Below are 19104 nucleotides of genomic sequence, written 5' to 3' on the forward strand. Positions count from 1 at the left end.
GGAAAAAATAAGAATACAAAAAGAAAAAACTTGAAATGTTTAGAGAACATTCATGTTTGCGCATGTACATCCTCCTCCCCTCGTATAAAAAGCATCTGGTTTACCTGGTGACCGTCATATTAGCTTGAGAGCAAATGGATCACAAGGGATAGCAATCTTTTTTTTGTTATTCCAAGCCAATCCTGCTTCTGGATTCTTCAACATGTAAAGACAGCAGTTAAATTATATTAATATGGACGATCTGGATGGCTTCAGGTCACCTCTGCAGGCTGCAGGGATCAACACCAGCAGAAGAGAAGATGCAAAGGATGGGATGTCCAAACAGACCCAGCTGCTCCTGGAGGCTCTTATGGTTCTCATGTGTTTGGGAGCCATCATAGGTACAGTACTGACCTGTGGGAGGTTTACTTTATCTTTCATTGTTTGTTTCATTTAGTTTTCTACTTTGAAAAAAAATATTTTTAAGAAAGCATTGCTTAATTTAAGAAAACTTAAGTTACTACCATACTCAGTTTGCTTCTATAAATGGGACCAATTCACTGCAAATAGAAGAAACATTTTAAAACACTACAGTTGTGGCCAGAATTTTTTTGAGTAATTGTCTTTAATTAGTTTTGTTGAATCATTGTTGTAATAACATAAACTTCTATAGTTCAGCATCAGCTAAAAAAAAAAAATAATGCTAGGTTCCATTTTGCCTTCTGTCATAATGAAGCTATCTGCTATAATTCCAGTATCTTGATTTAAAATTGTGGGTGAGCCCAAACCAAATTAACTTTATCTAATTTCTCTGTGACTTCCTTGTGTGTTTTCCAATCAAGCTCTATATTTATGGAAACACTCTCTCAGTTAAATCCCCTTCAGGACTTCCTCCTGTCACCTACATTCTCGGCACACTACAGATTTCGTCAATTAAATCCCCCTTGAAGAGTTTGAAGATTAAATCAGCCATAGATTTGGGTAAAGCAATAATCTTACCTGTGAGGCTTTTTTAAAGCCTCTGTTCTCTTGAATGTGGTAAAGGTTGAAAAAAGCAAAAGGATTTCTTTCAGCTCTCCCTTTTTAAACCTTTCTGACCTTTCTTGGATTAACAGATTGATCTCTACTGGCCTACCTTATTACTTACTTTGCTAACAATAAAGCTGTTTTATCAGTGCTAAAATACAAAGCAATAATTATTAAGTTTAAGCAACTTTGTAATAATTCCATTTCATCTAATCACTTTCCTCAGCAGCCGAGACTAAATGCAAAATGCCAGCAAAACCAAATCAACTTTTCTTTCAGTCTCAGTCATTAAGATCAATGGGAAGCTGGCTGTTTTTTTTGTATTTTGGAAATTCTGCATAAAAATGTGTCTTCATGTGTGACCGTTTTTTCCAGTAAATTAGTGCAGAAGGGAAGGAAAAAGAAATCTAAACATTTCTCTAAAACCACCCTGGGATTTTAAAAGGAACTTTAACAAGGCATCTTTTTTTAGTAGCAGTTTTTGAAGTAGTGTTTTTCTACTTGCAGAATTGTGTTGCCATGGTTTTGGAGACATTTCTAAACTTTTTTTTTTTTGGCTTTCTTTAAGTCCAGCCTGGGTGACCTTTGACTAACGGTTTGATTCTGGTTGATGTATTTTGATGCAGGCAATGCTCTCGTCATCATTATTGTGGCGGCCACCAGGACCCTCCATGCAGTGACGTCTGTTCTGATCCTTAACCTTGCCATCAGTGACCTCCTGGTCGGCATCGGTGTCATGCCTTTTGTTGCTATGTCCATCCTAAACACTGGATGGGTGCGGTGTCCTGTAAGTGTCTTCTGTTTAATGATTGAGTGTGATGAAGCCTCTTTATTTGGATGCACTGACTCTTGATCTTTTCTTCCAGGTCCTCTGTTTGTATGTGGGGTACTCTTCCACTGTGTACTGCTCAGCCTCTGTATTCACACTCACTGCTATCGCTCTTGACCGCTATTACTCCATCATGGACTGCCTGCGCTATACTTCCCGCTGCACCCTGTGGAGGATTTGTGCTGTAGTCCTATGGATTTGGCTTCAAGCCCTTGTTGTCTGCAGCTGTCCTCTGATGGGTTGGGGCTCTGTCACCTATGTGGTCCCCATGTATAATTGTGCCATCACCTGGGCCACCACTCTTAGCTTTACAGCTTTCATGGCTGCTCTCACCTATCTGATACCAGCAGTGGTGATTCTCTTCTGCTATGTGAACATTATCAGGGTGGCTCGCAGCCATGCCAGGAGGATCCATTCACTGGAGGACTCTGTCCAGCGCAGCAGGTCCCCCTGTGCTGCCAGGGATTCATCCCAACAGCCACGTATAAACCTGCATAGACCCTGGAGTCTTACATCTCACATAAACGAGGACTCTGGAGATAATATTAGCCAGGTTGGGCATGCATCTCCAACACAGCAAAAAACAACTACAGTCAGGAGTTTGTTTTCCATCAGACTGCAGACATCAGAGTCAAACAACCAGCAGCACCACCATGGAGCGGTGCGTCTCCTTCTCATCATCTCAGCCTTCCTCCTATGCTGGACACCCTTCATATGTGTGGCTCTGGTTCAGGCCACAGAAACTGCCATTAAAGGCCAATCTACCCTCGTTCCAGACTCTGCCATCACCTTCTCCTACTGGCTGATGTTGCTTAACTCTGATGTCAACCCTTTGCTTTACGCTCTGCTCAGCCAGCGCTTCCAGAGCGCTCTTAAGGGAATTGGGTACAGGATCAGAGCTCATGTGTGGAGCACACTGGGCAGAGAATGGGAGGTCAGAGTAGAGGGGGATGATGTCAGGAACAGTGACCCTTGCTCCCTGACTACAACCCAACACAGTTCACATTCCAGCACAGACAGTTTGAACTTTGACCCCTCTAAGTTCTCCTCTTCTATTTTCTCCGTTAGCGCTGCCTTTAAAAGACACACTGAAGTGCATCTATGTAACATGTGCCACCATGAAAACTCCCCCTCTGTGTGCCAGGATGCTGTCTGTGAGAAGACAAACAATCTGCAGGTCCCTTCTCGTCCTCTAGAGGGCAGCAGACTTCCTTTCTCTGCTCTAACCAAGGAGCAGCGGGCCACTTTTTCCTTTGGCCAGGTCACAGTGACTGTAGAGCATGATGTCTGTTAGTATTACCCATCTAGGAATATTATCAATGAGGTCATTTATTTTAGTAATTCAGCAAAGACATACAGATTTATTAAAACACTGATTTTTTTTCCATCACTTGTGTTAAATTTAGCTTTAAAGCGACTTAATAAAAACTTTTTGTGGTGCATAAAGCAAAGAAGAATATAAATTATAACATGGGAAAAAAATGCCTACTTAATAGTATTTCCATTTACTGTATAGACTATGCATTTAGTACTGGATTGGGGCTACTTTACATGAATTACTGCCTCAGTGCAGAGGATAAAGGAAATGATTGGTCTGTGGTTCTGTGTGGTATTAACCTTCAGCTGCATTTGTAGATCTGATGTCTCTCATTTTCCTGTTGAAACACTCATAATGAGGTTTATGTCTGCAGAGTCATACAATGTCATTGAAGTAGGTTTTTGTACTTTTTGTTGTGCAAAAAAATGCCAAAATGATATCAGTATCATTGAACTTGTTAGAATATGAAACTATACTTCCCAGTAGAAAGCTTCAGTTACTTAAATGATGCTCAGAACTGAAAGCAAGATATGCATCAGCTGAATGCGTCTGTCTGTGTCTGTTGTCCTGCAGTTGAAGGGTCATGAATCTTTTTTATTTTGTTTTATAATTCTCTTAGAGCTGAGGTTAAACCTCTGCACCTTCTAGTCTTTAAAGCTCCGCCCTAAGCTGTAGCTTCCTTAACAATTATTTTGTGTTCTTTCTTTTTGAGCGGTCATGATTTGTGGAGTTCCCCCTTGATTACATTGATCATAACAAGAATAGAACATGGTAGTTCTGTATAAATAATGTTTTTATTGGTATTCATTAATTTTGTTATCTACTTATGTCGTGTTTTCAGTGGCTGTGAGCCAAAATCATTTAAACTAACAGAAGTAACTATTGACAATCTGCCTGTTTGTAATATATCTACATAATTATCTAAATTATTTCCAATTTTAATGAATAACTAAATTAAATAACTTTATGTATATATATATATATATATATATATATATATATATATATATATATATATATACAATCATATTTTTCAAATGCACTTTTATGTAACTCAGGCATAGCAAACGGTGGATTAAACATCAAAACTTCGACAGATTAAAAATTGTCGGCTTCTGTCCCAAAAGGATGATTGTGATGTCATAAATGGTTACGTTTGCATCCTAACATGTCCTGTAACTACTTTCTAAAATCCCAAACCATCTTGGTAAATTTCATAAAGTAAAAAAAAAAAAAACACATCTAAATTTCTTCTTCCCCGCTTTTAGAAAAAACTAAATAAACAAAAATAATAGACAGGATGCTAATATGTCAGATGTGCTAATAGGGACTAAACTTGTCAGGGAGATTAGTTTTGGATCATTAAGTTTTAAATTGCTTAAGTAAAATACAAAGCTGAGGAGAACAAACCCTGTGAAAAACCATATCAAAACCAAATCTTTTTATATGGTACATGTAATCACATTTAAAGACAGTCAGTAGCGGATCTAACAAATCCATCATTTATTTACGCTCTAAATATTCACTCCTCAGATGTGATATAACCATGTGTAGCATCATCTTAGTGTAAAAATCTTTCCTTACAAAGGTTTACATTTTAGTCTTGCGATAATTCCAGAGGAATACAATATAATAATTTATTGCCATAGAGAATGACAATGGGAAACAGTGCTGAATGTACTGTATTGCAAAATCAAAAAAATGCAGTGAAGTTGACATTTCAGCTGGTACGTGCATGCTCTTTCTGTGGGTATCAGTCGTTTCCTCCTTGATATCCTAGAAGTCCTTGAGGTGGGTCAGCCACCAAATGAAAAACAAAAATAAAAAAACTAGTAAAAAGTCTCCAAGAAAATGTCCCCACACAGAAAAGAGAAACAACTTCTCCAGATGAGATCAGGGAGTGTTGCAATAAAGCGTATTTCTCTGCAGCAGTTTGGTGGCACTGCATTAAACAAAACAGCCCGTAACCAGCATTTGTGGAGTGATATTCATACATTCACAACAAAGCAGAGTTCACAAGTGTCACTTCACAGGGTGAGCGCCTCAACTGCTCTTCTGCTTATCCAAAAAAAAAAAAAAAAGAAAATGTCCAAAACATAATCACTAACAGAGAGGTAAAGAAATGTTTGTGTAGAAAAGGAGGAGAGGAAATCCAAGCTATGTTTCATTAAACCTCATCTATTCTTTTCTCCAAAGAATTAAAAAATTTAACTGAACTTTTATAGCTCTGTTTAAGTGTCCAAGAGTGTGTAAAGTGTTCAGTAAGAGGTTTAACTTCTCTATTTCGTGTACCCTGCCAGTTCTGCAGTAAGTTTTTAAATGTACCCAAACTCTGGGTTTCTTTAAGCACATTTAAATGATTTTCACTTCAACAGACAATTTGAATCTCATGCACTGAGTGAGAATATACTGAGTGCCTTGCAAAGGTATTGATATTTTGTTAACCTTTACACATTTAGTAACATATCAGTCTCAAACCAATGCATTTTTTGGAGGATGAGTTTGTTATATACCAAAGCAAATTAACAAATGATGGTAAAGTGGAAGGAAAATGATTGATCGTTTGCAGAAAAGGAAATCCCATGTCTTGGACAGAATTAAAGTGAGCTTCATCAGGTCTGAGCCTTGCTTGGATCATTAGGTGTATGAGATACATTTAGAATAACCTCACTAGTGATTGTTTAGGACCTGTGGGGTCCACAATATCGCCCTCCAGGTCCTGAGTCACTAGCCCTTTTTTTCACAGTTCAAAATGTTAACAAAGCCTAAATATTTTATTTTTGTTCATATGTCTTAAGGAGCTGTAAAACCATATAAAAAGAGTCGATGCTGAACCATAGAAGAAAACTGGAGCTATCTCATCTGTTTAGTTTTATTATTTTTGTGGCTGATGCTCAAATCTCCATCACACTGTTTTTTCATTCGAATTTCAGAGAGAGGTTGAATATCTTTTAAGAAAGATGAGAGGAAGTCGATTCGTCTTGTATTTAATCACTTGGGCATCAACAAAAGGGGAAATGAGGTGGTGGCAGCATCATGATGCAACAGTGTTTTAAGCAGGGATGGGACAACTAGAGAATAATGGTGAGAGCGGTTATTCCCATAAACTAAATATACAACAAGGCTACAGTGGAACAGCTCAGGTTAGGGATGTTTATATGTTATATTCAGAATCGATGATCTTTGGCAATAAACCTTCAAAGACATTAAGCGTCCAGCCTGGTTCACTTAGTCTTGGTATTTTGGAAAGACTTGAACAAGAATTGTACAGTTTTGAATCAAAGGACATCTTAACACAAATACACTCCGCACTTTTTAGATTAAATTGAAACCCATTACCCTTTTCCTTCCACTTTACAATTTTTGCTCAAGTTCTTGTTTGTCTATCACAATAAATCATTAATAAATACAGGAGAATGTTTGTTGTTGGAGAAATTGGAGAAATTTCTCCAATTACCAATAAAAAAGGCCATTATTATCCCATAATGGCCTTATGATGCCAGTAAAGACTGTAGATGTGTAGCCTTATGAAAACACACATTGTGGGGGGGGTTCAAAAATATGGGTTTTTAGCTTTGATTGTTACTTTGATCCTTTTTACACCAAAAGAGCCCATCAGGCCCACAAGTCCCTGGCCAGTCAAGCTATGTAGAGCAGAGAAAAGGCATGTTTTCATCGTAAGATGGAAACTGATGGGCTTTCCTTTGTTCTCAGCCATTTTTCTTTGGATCAGTGCGAGTAAATGCACCGCTTTCATTTCTCTTGTTACTGGAATTGATCAGGCAAGCTGGTAAGTCTTCTCAGGATATGATAAACAACAGAACAATTTAAAGGGTAAGAAATGGTGAAACTTTAGTCAGATCTGAAAACTTTTAAAGAAAGAAAGCCATGAGAATGTGATCATATCTTATACAATCTAAGCCTCTTGCATCTCTCGCCCTTTGATAAATATTCTGATATCGGTCCCAACCAATACCAGCTTTGCAAAGCTCAATGTAGGCCCCTAGCCAGGTCAGATGTCTTAATGTCCCCACTTTGGTTATGATGGAGTCAACGTGCGTATGTTGACAGGGAGGTCCTGCCTCTTCCTCTCCAGTTGAGGCCACCATTGGCATTTGTTTCAGCGGCAGCCTCAGCCGGGTCGTCTCTTTTGCGCAGCCTCGTAGTGAGCCGGATGATACACTGGTCCCAGTCCTCCGGTAGCAGCAGCATGAGGAAACCCAAGCAGATGATGAACACAGCAATGAGGCGCACCGTGTTGAATTTGATGTCACAGGTGTAGAGGTCAACCACTGCAAAACAAAACTAGGGTGTATTAATATTGGATCCTAAGAAAGTATTTACACCCCTTAAAAAACTTCAAAGGTATTAAAGAGGATTTTTTTTTTTTTTTTGTAGAATTAAGTGTCCAGATTTATCTAAAATTAATTAATTGATGACTGGCATTCTTGCACTTATGGACCAGCCTCCCAAAAACTTGTTAAATCCATAAATTCTGGCCGTGGTGAGGCCTACATGTCGAAATTGGATTGTTTGTCAATCAGCATTTTGCATACATGCCCCCAGTACGTTATATATGTAGGCTCCAAGCGTAACTTGTGCCATGTTTGGCTAGCGGTCCCCCATAACGTTGAGGCACAAAGAAGTACTCCTATGTTTGTTTGCTGCTGCTGCTTTTTTTTTAGCTGTTTGTTCACTCTTTCGTGTAAACTGGAGCATCAATGTCCGAAAACAATCATGACAAACCTAACTGGAAAATTTAGCCTTTTTTTTTAAAGGGGGTTGAAAAGAGGAGAGAAAGTAGGAGAGAAGTGTAGGTTTAGGAGATTCTTTTAACAGATGGCGTGACCTGACGGAGGCAAAAGGGGCTAAAAAACAGATGCTTTGGTCACTGAACTCTGTGCTGGACAGGTAAATTACCTGTAATTCTGTATTAAGTACAGAATTTCTGTAAATTATACCAACAGATTGCAAATATAACTCACGCTGGTGTTATGCAAAGAAATACCTGCCTGCTGAGAATTGCTTTCCCTGCCGCAGGAGCGTGCATCGCCCCAAAGCTCTCGCACAATGATAATGAAACAGATTAAAATATGAAGGAAAATGGTACTTTTAAAGATATTTTTGATGTTTTCATAATTCTTAAGCATGGATGCCCTAAAATTGAGTTTTGATGGACAGATAAATTTGAATGAATGCGATTTTTACTTGTATGGAGACAGGTTTTAGTCGACGTGCTTTTAGTCAGTGTCCGATAAATATATTCTCTGCTTAGTGGATAGCATTTTTGCTTATGCTGTCAAAACCATTCTAAATCAAAATTACCGGTGGAGGCATTTCCTGCGTAGAGACCTTTTGCGAAGCAGGGGGCACTGACGTATGCACACGTTTCAGAAATACACAAGCAGCCGTTGGACATATCTTCCAGCACAGAATCCTCTTTCCTGCCTTTATTACCAGCCAAAATAAATCTGAGCAAATACAAAATTCTGTTTAAAAATGATGAGATCCTGCATTAATAAACATAAAAAAAAAAAAAACTTGGCCTAATTTGAAAAATCAATTTCTTCTAAATAAACAAAGAAAATAATCAACAAAGAAAATGAAGCTTTTTAAGAGGCCTAATCAAAGTCTAAACTTAAATCAGATGGATATGATGAGACTTTTCAAGGTGTAACACCAACAGTTTGTCCGAATTCAGCAAATAAGAGTTAAGGGTCAGACATCCCCAGTGATAAAAGACGAATTACCATTTACTGTTTGATGGCAGATGTCAGATTACAGACAGGATGGCACAGCCAGTCATTAGATAGGGGGGCTTTTACTTTATCAATTAGGACCCGGCTGATTTAAATTGTCAATTAGGACCCGGCTGATTTAAATCCTTTATCTCTTAATTATCTAAAAAACTTCCAAAATTTAATTTATTTTGATGATCTGAAACATTTAAAGAAACCAAAGGGAAAAAAACAGAAGAAATGTTCAGTTGCTTGAATATCTTTTTTTAAAACCATTATGAACGTGAGCAAACACACACTGGAAACTACATAACACGATCGTTTTAATTAATGCTGTCTTTTATTAAATTTTTAAATGGTAGATTTTTATGTTGTGTTAAAGGAAACCTATAAATCCCAAAATATAAGCCCCAGATTACTCCCCAATAATGTTTCCTCTAATTTTAAATGTGTCTTTAATGTGCACGCTGAGACGATACAGCTTTCAGAGCAACTTACAAGGCTTATCAAAAGAATAACAGAATACAGAGAGAATTTCCATTAGTTTAATTTTAATTTAAGTAATTTGGTCCACTTAATAACAAAAAAACCTATTGTTCATGATGTGTAGTATGCTATATTTAATAGTCATGTTTTGGCCAGAGTGCCGGGTACACCCCACATCACCCCTTTCAAACATAACTTTTGGTTACATTAAAAATTCCAATTTTGCACAATGAAATGTGTGCAGAAACTTGTGATACAGTATACATTACTGTAACTATTTAATTGCAATTTTTTTTTTAGCATTTCTACTAACATAACTTATATTAGAGTATAAGCATTTTACAATATATATAAGTGAATAAAGAATCGTAACACATGTAAAAAAAATCTGACTTAAATTTGATCTACTTTTCATATCTGTCCTTCTGATCTCTCTAGTGGTTTTCCAAAAATGCCACTGCAAGACAATTTCTGGATGTTGCTTTGATATGATTCATTTAACCAAATCGTCTTTCACAATCAGCGCTGGATGTCTGACATGTAGCACAAATATCCACCAGTTGTGAGACCTCCTTTAGCTCCTCATATCTAAAAAATGCATCATTTAATTCCCAGAGATCCTGAAACGTCCCCATCATGGACTGCTCTCCCTGCTGCTCTCTGGGAAGAGGCTTTGCAGCATCCACTTTCAGACCAGCAGGTTCTGCAACAGCTTTCTCCGCTACAATCAGACTGTTTGTCCCTGTTTAACCCTAAACTGAACTCTGCATCACACAAAAATATTTTGCATTACCAATGTTGCTGCACTTGACACAACTCAACGTTCCACTGCATTTTGCAGCATATTCATTTTGCACTGCATTGCACTGAACGTTTTAATATTAATTCCCTCTTACACCATGACTTAAACTGGTTTCCTTTTCTCCTACTGTACATTGATACATTCTGATCATTGCTGCTTTATATTCATAATGTCTATCTTGCTCAAACTGCAACATCAGTACATGGTTGTAAGCCATATTTAATAAAATTTCGTTGTATAAACTGTGTGTATACAACATAACAATGAAGATTGTCCATGTCTAAGTCTCTAACATGACCACACCTGTATATTCAGTGCTGGAAGCAAGGTTATGACACTTACTTGCGTTCACAGGGACACTTAGGACAATGCCAATGGAAATTAATGTTGGGTAGGTTATTGCAATGCCAAAGTTCACTAGGATGTTAAAAGCTGTGGAGATAAAATATAACAAATATGTTACACATTTAGAATGTCAATGAGAACCCATAGTTTTGCAGCAAAAATTCCTGTCCCTGTTCATATACCGAAAAGCAAGGCTGCAACTCCACAGAGGTAGGCCCAGGGGATATCTGCAAGTGAGCCTATGTACTCCACATGAGTGAAATACAGGATAACTGGCACGAAGCTGATGAAGACAACGTTGGCACTTCCTACAATGCTCAGGAAGAGTGCAGCTTCTCCAAATTTGGCACTGCCCAGGACCATCTTGAAAAGCACCTGAAAATACAAGAGAGGAGAGATCAGGATGTTAGGGTTAGGGTACCTACAATTTAGGAGAGGTGCAGCGGAGTGTTTGCGGAAGGGTAGGGGGCATATCTGCATTAACTGCGACACACACGCAGACGACCTGGTTTCTGAGCATAAACAAGCCTGATCTGCCATTGCTGCAAATCCTATTAAGGCTCGTGAAGATGGACCAGCTACAGAAGCAAGGAGCGCGAGAACAATGGGAGCCTTTTTCCCACGTGAATCCCGGCTCTTTTTCTCCCTCATGTCCCTCCAAACTTGCCCCTTGCTTTTTTTCCACTTCCTCACTGCCTAGGGTGTATCTAGACCCAACTCTAGTTCTTGATTGTCCCTCTTGCATTGTGGCGTGGAATAACATAGCTCAGACCATGCTTCAGATGTTCAGATGTTCAAATTGGGCATAAATCAAAAATATCTGTATCATCTATCTGTATAATTATTAATTTGTTGCAAATACTCAGTGAAGAAAATATTATTTGAAAACTACATATGGAGGAATGTTTCACCTTTTCTATTGGATAATCGCTCTAAATCAGCCTGTTTTAATCCTTATGCACCCTACAGCTTAGGTGTTCAACCTGAGATGCCATGTTAGAGCAATTACTGTACATGTATATTGTGTAGAAAGATCTTTGTTGATTTTGTTATATCTTTAGATTCCTTATTCTGCTGAAATAAAGACTGAGGTAGAGTCTGTTAGATATTCTTTAAAGTCTTATGTTTTTTTTCTAAAAATTCCCACATAAACAAAGGTTTAGGGGCTTTTTAAAAAGAAATGTGTCCACAGTATCATGGATCCATACTTAACATTGGGCCTCTGTTTTACCACAAATTCATATACATGGATTACAATCGGATTTTTTGGAATTTTATTCATTTATTTTTAACAAAGAGTTAAAAAAAAAAATCTGCAACCTGATACCAAACCAAAAAGGACTCCATATATAAGCCAGATTGGAAACATAACAAAGCTTTTTCTTTTTTAATTTTTTACTTCTCTGGGACCCAAATATCACAAAATTCTATTAGAAATGGTAATACTGTGCTATTTGATTGAATGAAAACAGATAGCTTACCTTGTAGAGTGCTGACATTGAAGCAGACGCCACGACCAGAGTAATGCCGATGACTGAGTGGCTGTGAAACCCATCAGCATAGGTCATCATGACGATGCCAGCTATGGCCAAGATAGCTGCTACTATCTGTGAAGTAAAAGAACAGCAGTTAGTGATGGATGGGCAACACCTTATCTTTGCTGAGTAAGAATCGAAGTCTGTTACTGTTGTCTGTGGTACCACTATTGTAACTTTCATAAATCATTTTTGTCTCTGAGAGAAGCAATCTAAGGCATATATAAAATTGGGTTTGTAAAAGCTATAATTAATGTCTGAGTTCTTGCTTCTTTTCAGCAGGCATCTCATTTTTGGATCCTATTTTCCTAAATCCTAACCGTCACGCTTCACAGATTCTCAGGTTTACTTTCCAAGAGCTTTTAAATGGCTGACATTTATTCCTTTTACGCTGCCATCGTGAACAAACCACACACACCGCCCTGATCCAGCAGTCCCCATATATTTCCTTCACTCCTCGCCTTTATGATTAAGATGCCTGCAAGATGACAGGAGATCATCTGTTTCATAACGCTTGCAGTCGTCCTGGATGTACCCCAATCAGCATCCCTCATTTCTGCCTGTGATGTTTTGTTTTCAGACTGAGACGATACGACCAGAGGCGTCAGCGTTGCGCACGTGGTTGCATACCAGCTGAGTGGATTAGCTCTTGCATTAGGAGGGTGTCAGGAAGATAAATGAACTGTGTGTTTTTGCTTGGCCATAGCCCAGAAACACTTTTTTTTTCTTTTTGGCAGAATTGCTATTTCCGCACTGCAGGCTGCCTGTCAGTCACAGCAGCACGTTTCACTTTAGTAAATGCCACTTTGCCTGCAGGATCAGCAGCCATGAGAAAGGTTTCAGCACAAGTGAAGTGTTAAGAGCTTATAGAGTCGAGACCTCATCCATACCGGTAAAAAACTGTTTTAGATTTGGCTATACGTGAGAGCAATGAGTGCAAGCAGATGGACTCCTTTGACCTTTGGTTAGAAATGCAAACCACAGGATGTTTTAATACGATTGTTTTATTTGACAACCCAAAGAAAGAAGAGGGAAGTTGTGAAGTGAAAGAAGATCAAAATCTCAAAACTGAGGCATCAGTGAGGATGCATGGTGCCACAGAAGCTTAGAAGCCATTAATTCTAAGGGTTCAAACACCTGCTTGCTCTCTCACATTCCAAAAATACCCATCTGAGGTCGACTGGTCTCAGTAAGTTGACCTGAAGAGTGATGGTTAGTTATCCTGTGTATTTCTGGCATTATGTTTAGGGCGTGCCTCACCTACAGTAGTCACCACTGGAGATGGACACCAGTTGTTTAGAAGAAGTATTCATGTCTCAAAATTGGACAGAAATTCAATTAAACAGTCTTGGCACGACCTGTACTTGCTATTCAGATTCATTCTCCTTCCAATCTGACTGAGCTTTAACTGTTTTGCAAAGTAGAATTAAAAATGTGAGGTTTTTGATTTTCAATATTGGTAGAGACATGCCCCCAAAATTAAACCTTTCCAAACTTCATTTATGAAGTAGTTAAAAGGACCATGTATCCTTTCCTTTAATCCTCCAAGTTATCCAGTATTTTTTATTTTTCAATAAAATAAAATCCTGACTGGATTAAATGTAAAGAAATCTATAGTAAATAGTGTAGAGAAATGGGATTGTTGGACTGTTTGACTAAAGCTTACTTTGCATCGATGAGCATCAATATGCACCAAAGATCATTTTAGTACTTAAAAAATCTTCAATATTTAATTTAATACAAAGAAACAAACAAGCATTAAATTTGAGTCTTTAAGAGGAATTCTCAGAGGATTCTCATAAAGGCTCAAATTTTCTTTGGCTGATAACAGTATTTATACAATAATCTCTGTCTCTTCAGTAGAGGAGTCCCAACAGAGTAATGTTGGTGTCTTTCAGCCAAAGTTAGATGTTTAGTCATTCCTCAGAATGCAGAAACTCTTTCTTGAAACCATCTCTTCCTCAGTCTGACTCAGCTCTCACCCACATAGTGATTTTTGCATGTCTACATCACATCGCTGTTAGGAAAAACAGATTCTCCTATTTTCTCGAAAGCCTTTGTTTAATTCCTGAGAGGACAGAGGATTCATAACATGCCGGATTGGAATATCATCGTCTGGAACATTGTATTCCTTCAAGGTTTGAGACCTGTACTTCGTCTAAAAGGGAAACATAAGTTATAAGCTTACAGGAAAGACGTTTAATAAAAAGGCAATTTAAATTTCATAAAATGTTTCAGACATATTATCATAACAAAAGCAAAGTCCTTGCATTTGGACAATCTCAAGAGCACAAACTGTGGAAGCAAAGATCATAAGTGCAATCTAATGTGATTCGGAGATCTTTTCCTCATCTTTTGTGAGAACATAAGTGTTTGCATCCAGATATGCAAAACCTGTTAAAAGGTCAACTTTTGTTTTTTTGCTTTAAAAGTATATATAAACACGTTTTGGCAATACCCCAATCTGATAATATCAGCAACAATCAATTATCTGAATATATCAGCCTGTATCTAAAATCTTCGATATTAACATGCTAATAAAAACTCTTCGCTGTAAACCATATATATAAATAAATTGATCTGTTGTTCTTATACCTGCTTTTATTAACTATTGATTTCTGTTTGAGTATATCATTTAATCAAGACTTTGCTAACGTCTGCCTACAGAATGGTAATGGAAGTATGTATAAGTACTTTGGGTCAATATCGACAGTGGCGTTGGATGTTGGAGTTTGCCCTGAAATCGAAGGATTGACGGTTCAAGCCCCGGCTCCGACTTTCAGTGTCATTGAGTCCTTGGGCAAGACACTTCACCTACATTGTCAACTGATGGTGGTCAGAGGTGTACGGCAGCCCCGCTTCTGTCAGTAAGCCCTAGGAAAGCTGTGGCTACAATGTAGCTTGCCACCATCAGTGTGTGAGTGTGCGCGTGAATGGGTGAATGAATGTAGTGTAAAGCGCTTTGGTCAAGTCTCCTGACTTGAAAAAAGGCGTTATATAAGTACATGCCATTTACCAATATCAGTATCAGTATACACTCAAATATGCAATATTAGGAATAAAAAAGTTGTATTGGGACACATTCCCATTATTTAACATAAATCCAAAAGTTATTAAAGAACATAAAAGTTTCTGAATGTTGAATCCTGAAATAAGAACAATGATATGTGGCTCTATTGTTGCCACCAAACAAATTCAAGAAGCTTTGGTAACATCTTAAGCAGCACCACAACACTAAAACATCACTAACACCTGTTTCACATACCACTTTAGAATAGCTCATCTTTCTCTTTTTTCTATAATAGATCCTTCTGCACTGCCGCAGACTTCCACACACTGCAGTCCCCACCATCAAGCAACAAAGTGAGGGGGTACAAGAGGCAGACTAACACCATTCTAACTGTTGCTGTCACTTTCTGATGTTTTTCATTACGAATCATGGCAGCGGGGAGTCGGATACAGTGAGGAAATGACATGTTGGTCTTTCTGTTTTTGCTGCAGACTGCAAGAGAACTGCAGAGGTAAACAAACCAGAGGTGTGCAGTGGAAAAGGAGAAGAGCATGCTTCAACCTTCAACCTTTCATTCTCCGCTTGTCTCTTCTGGTAATGGAAACACATGATTGAATTAGAGCCAATCATTGGTGATTGAAGATGCTGTCAAACGAACTCTGTTGTCTACTACTGCTGACCATGAACAGCAAGATAAACTGTATCCAACTTTTTTTCTACAAATCATGAGAGGCACAAACAAAAGCCTATAGCTGCTGAAGGTCATCCCCTTTATCTCGTGGTCCCTTTACTTGTAATGCTAATGGAAACAGTAAAGGCTAAACTCTCTTGCCACAAAGTCAATGCACAATTCTGTAAGTATTCACTCAATTACATATTTCTTGTTTTTCAGAAATGTTTCAGATAATTACGATAAATACAGACATCAACGTGATAAGCATGTTGTCAATATTTCACCAACTAAGTCTGGTCTTTTTGTTCTTCCTGAGTGTCACTACCCGATCCGTAACGGAAGAACGATCCGTACCATCAGCTCATTTGAACATGTGCAAGCAGATATTCATCCAGGTCACTAAATGTTACTAAAAGTGCTTATTTCCATCTTTAAATCACTAAAGAGTGCTAAATCACACACTCAAACATTTTTTTATGATTTGTGTTTGAGACAATGTGATGCTTTTTACATTTTCTCCATTAAACAGCTTGTCTGACATCATCATCGGACATGCTCAGAGTACAGTAGTCTGGCAAAATACGATTAAACATGTTTATCTGCATTTTATTTGTTTCTTTCTTTAGATTACACACTATATACAATAATGTTAATACAAAAGGAAAAAAATAAACTCAGAAAGACAAGATTAATGTTTAAATCAAAAACTGAAAATGTTAGATCCTGGAAGAAGCATAGGATCCCATTTCCAGTACAGATGAGTGATAAAACAGAATGGATTTTAATGCATTTATTATCTCTTGAAATACATTATTAACCCTTAACACATTATAGTTTAGAACACTTACTATTGTCTCTATGTCTTTTTTACAAAGTAAAATCGAGGGGCGACCCGAATGTGTATCTGGATGTGCAAATAAGCTGATGGAACGGATGGTGTAGGGAAACTGGGCAGCAGTGGATTTCATTTTAAAATGCCATTTTTTTCTCTTCATAACTGCTAAATGATTAATGCTGACCGTAACTATAACAGGTGAGTCTTGCAGTGCTTTAGCTGTTGTTTTATAGACTGACCGTTCCATGGATACTTTAATACAGTTTCAGGCTTTCTTCATTTGTATTAATAATCTCACTGTAGTTTTCTGGAATCCCAAAGCATTCGAAATGCCCCTGAAAAACTTTTTAAGGCTGCAGATGTTGATGAATTAGTTTGGGACATGTTAATCTCTCCAATCTTTATCCTACATTGTCATCATCACAGTTCTACAAAGGTAAATCATCTCTTAATAATATAATTCAGACAGCAAATCAACCTTGGTCCAAATTAGAAATGTTAATCCATGACTTAACAAAAGGGCAATTATATTTTCGCACAAGGGGCTTGTTGGTTTAAATAGCAGATATTTCTTTTCTCATTAATGAAAAACGGCCTCTGAAAACTGCTCTTTATATTTACAAATTGTATCTTTCATATTCAAATTGTTTAATTATCTGCATGCTTAAATGTTACAGATTAGAATTTAAAAAAGAAACGTATAATGAGCAACATATTTCCCCAACAGCTTTTAGCCTAAATGATGAAAATGTGATAAATAAAAGTAAAGAATCTGGAAAATTGCTTGATGTGATGAAAGTCCTCGAATAGATTTATTTTGGAGGAACATCTTTGTCTATGTTAATCATAAATTAAATAAATCAACTTCTTTTTCTATTTTTGTCTACACAGATAATGGCTTTGTCAAAATTGTGTATCAGGAGGAACCATTACTATGCAAGATGAAGACAAGAAACCACTGAATTAAAAGATAAGAATCACCCGATTCAGTAGATTCCAAAAGACGAGGGATTTACACATAACCTCCTGGATGCTGTTCTAAAAGTAGTTCAGGCATTTTGGGGGGTTTTGTGTATTACTCCTTACATGAAAAGGAGACACTTTCAGTATATTAATATGAAAATTTTAAACCTTTGCAGCTTCCTTCTTTTCCAGTTATCTACTGTACAGACACAATTGTGTTTTTTCAATAAAGAAGCACAGATTTGATGTTTCGAATACTCACCCTGACCCCCATAAAGCGGTCTCTGAGTACAATCCAAGATAGCAGAAACACGAAGGCCTTGTTACAGCAGAAAAGTGCAGAAACATCTGTGGTGTTAATCTTCCTGAGGGCCTGCAGGTACAGGTAGTTGGTGAGGATCCACAGCAGGCCAAATGGAGCTACCTTGGTGAAGAACACTTTCGGGGTCAGTCCCTCATCCCCAAAAAACCTGCAGCACTCCCTGTGAAGAAATGCAATGAAGAACACTGTATTAGTGCAGCAGAAGTTATGTCATATCAGACTAAAAAGATTAAGTGCATGAATTTACTAAAACTGGGGTCTTCAACGTTTTCCAGGCCAAGGACCCCCAAACTGATGGCAAGATGGAGCGGGGAACCCCTAATTATATATATTGCATGAAATTGTGTTATATCAAACTGGTACTATAGTCACTCTATTACATATAGAGTAATGTAACAAAAGTAATTTTACCCTGGGATTAATATTGAAAAATATTGAATATCTGATTCCTCGTTGATGGGACAGTTGTGAATGAAACGGTGCCCAGAAAAGCCCACAAAAGCTGATTGGATAGAGATTATTGGCCTGTGAGTGAAGCCAGGTGTCTACCATCCACCCTTTGACTCTATGGCTACGTTCACACTGCAGGCCTTGATGCTCGATTCTGATGTTTTGTGAAATCCGTTTTTTTTTTTGCGTTGCCATTCACATTTCCAAATATATGCGACTTGTATGTAATCTCCTGTGTGAACTGCAGTCATACAACGCAAGTGTCCCACATGCGCAGTAGAGGACGCAATTACATCACAGGCCAGGGTGCTCTGTGTTTACGGAAGTAAACATGGATGGTAGTGCGCATCTAGCGATCTTTCCCAACCATAAAAACACAATCTTTTCAAGATGGTTAAACATAAATACTGCCCTCCGCATCATCGTCTGCCATGGTTGGTGTTTTTCGTGCAGCTTCTTCATAACAAGACCCAGAATAGTGACCTTTGTCGGATTTTAATGGCATCCAGGTCGGATGAATGCGACCTAGGCGTTCAGACACAGGTCGAAAAGATCAGTGAAAGTGAAAAGATCAGATTCATATCTGATTCAGGAGCACATAGCCAAGCGGCCTGGGTCGCATTGGAAAAAAATGGATCTGTGTTGTTCATACTGCCATGAAAAGATCAGATCCAGGTCACATATGAGCCAAAAAATCGGATCGGGGTCACTTCAAGCTGCAGTGTGAAGGTAGCCATAGAGTTAAAGGGTGGTGTTTTTTAAGATGGCATACTGTTCTCTTACCATACTAATG

General features: G+C 38.0%; 2 protein-coding genes across 3 annotated transcripts in view; one reads left to right on the forward strand and one right to left on the reverse strand.

The window, feature by feature from the left end:
- The first annotated feature begins 171 nt into the window (after nt 1-171).
- LOC107103014 (5-hydroxytryptamine receptor 2A-like) lies at nt 172-3128 on the forward strand. The gene is made up of 3 exons (XM_015402516.1): nt 172-380; nt 1632-1792; nt 1872-3128. Exons 1-3 carry the CDS (start codon nt 233-235, stop codon nt 3126-3128), a joined length of 1566 nt encoding a protein of 521 aa, XP_015258002.1. The 5' UTR covers nt 172-232.
- A 3211-nt stretch (nt 3129-6339) lies between these two features.
- Nucleotides 6340-19104, reverse strand: part of slc35f3 (solute carrier family 35 member F3) — a 79180-nt gene continuing 66415 nt past the window's right edge. For both annotated transcript variants that reach the window (XM_015402517.1, XM_015402518.1), the window contains 5 exons: nt 17802-18021; nt 12005-12130; nt 10706-10898; nt 10521-10610; nt 6340-7444 (listed from right to left, as the gene is read on the reverse strand). In XM_015402517.1, coding sequence (XP_015258003.1) covers nt 7203-7444; nt 10521-10610; nt 10706-10898; nt 12005-12130; nt 17802-18021 — 871 coding nt within the window. In that variant the 3' untranslated portion in view covers nt 6340-7202. The remainder of the gene's footprint in view (nt 7445-10520; nt 10611-10705; nt 10899-12004; nt 12131-17801; nt 18022-19104) is intronic.

The sequence above is a fragment of the Cyprinodon variegatus genome, unplaced genomic scaffold (genome assembly GCF_000732505.1).
Source record: "Cyprinodon variegatus isolate N-32 unplaced genomic scaffold, C_variegatus-1.0 Scaffold1361, whole genome shotgun sequence".
NCBI lineage: Eukaryota > Metazoa > Chordata > Actinopteri > Cyprinodontiformes > Cyprinodontidae > Cyprinodon > Cyprinodon variegatus.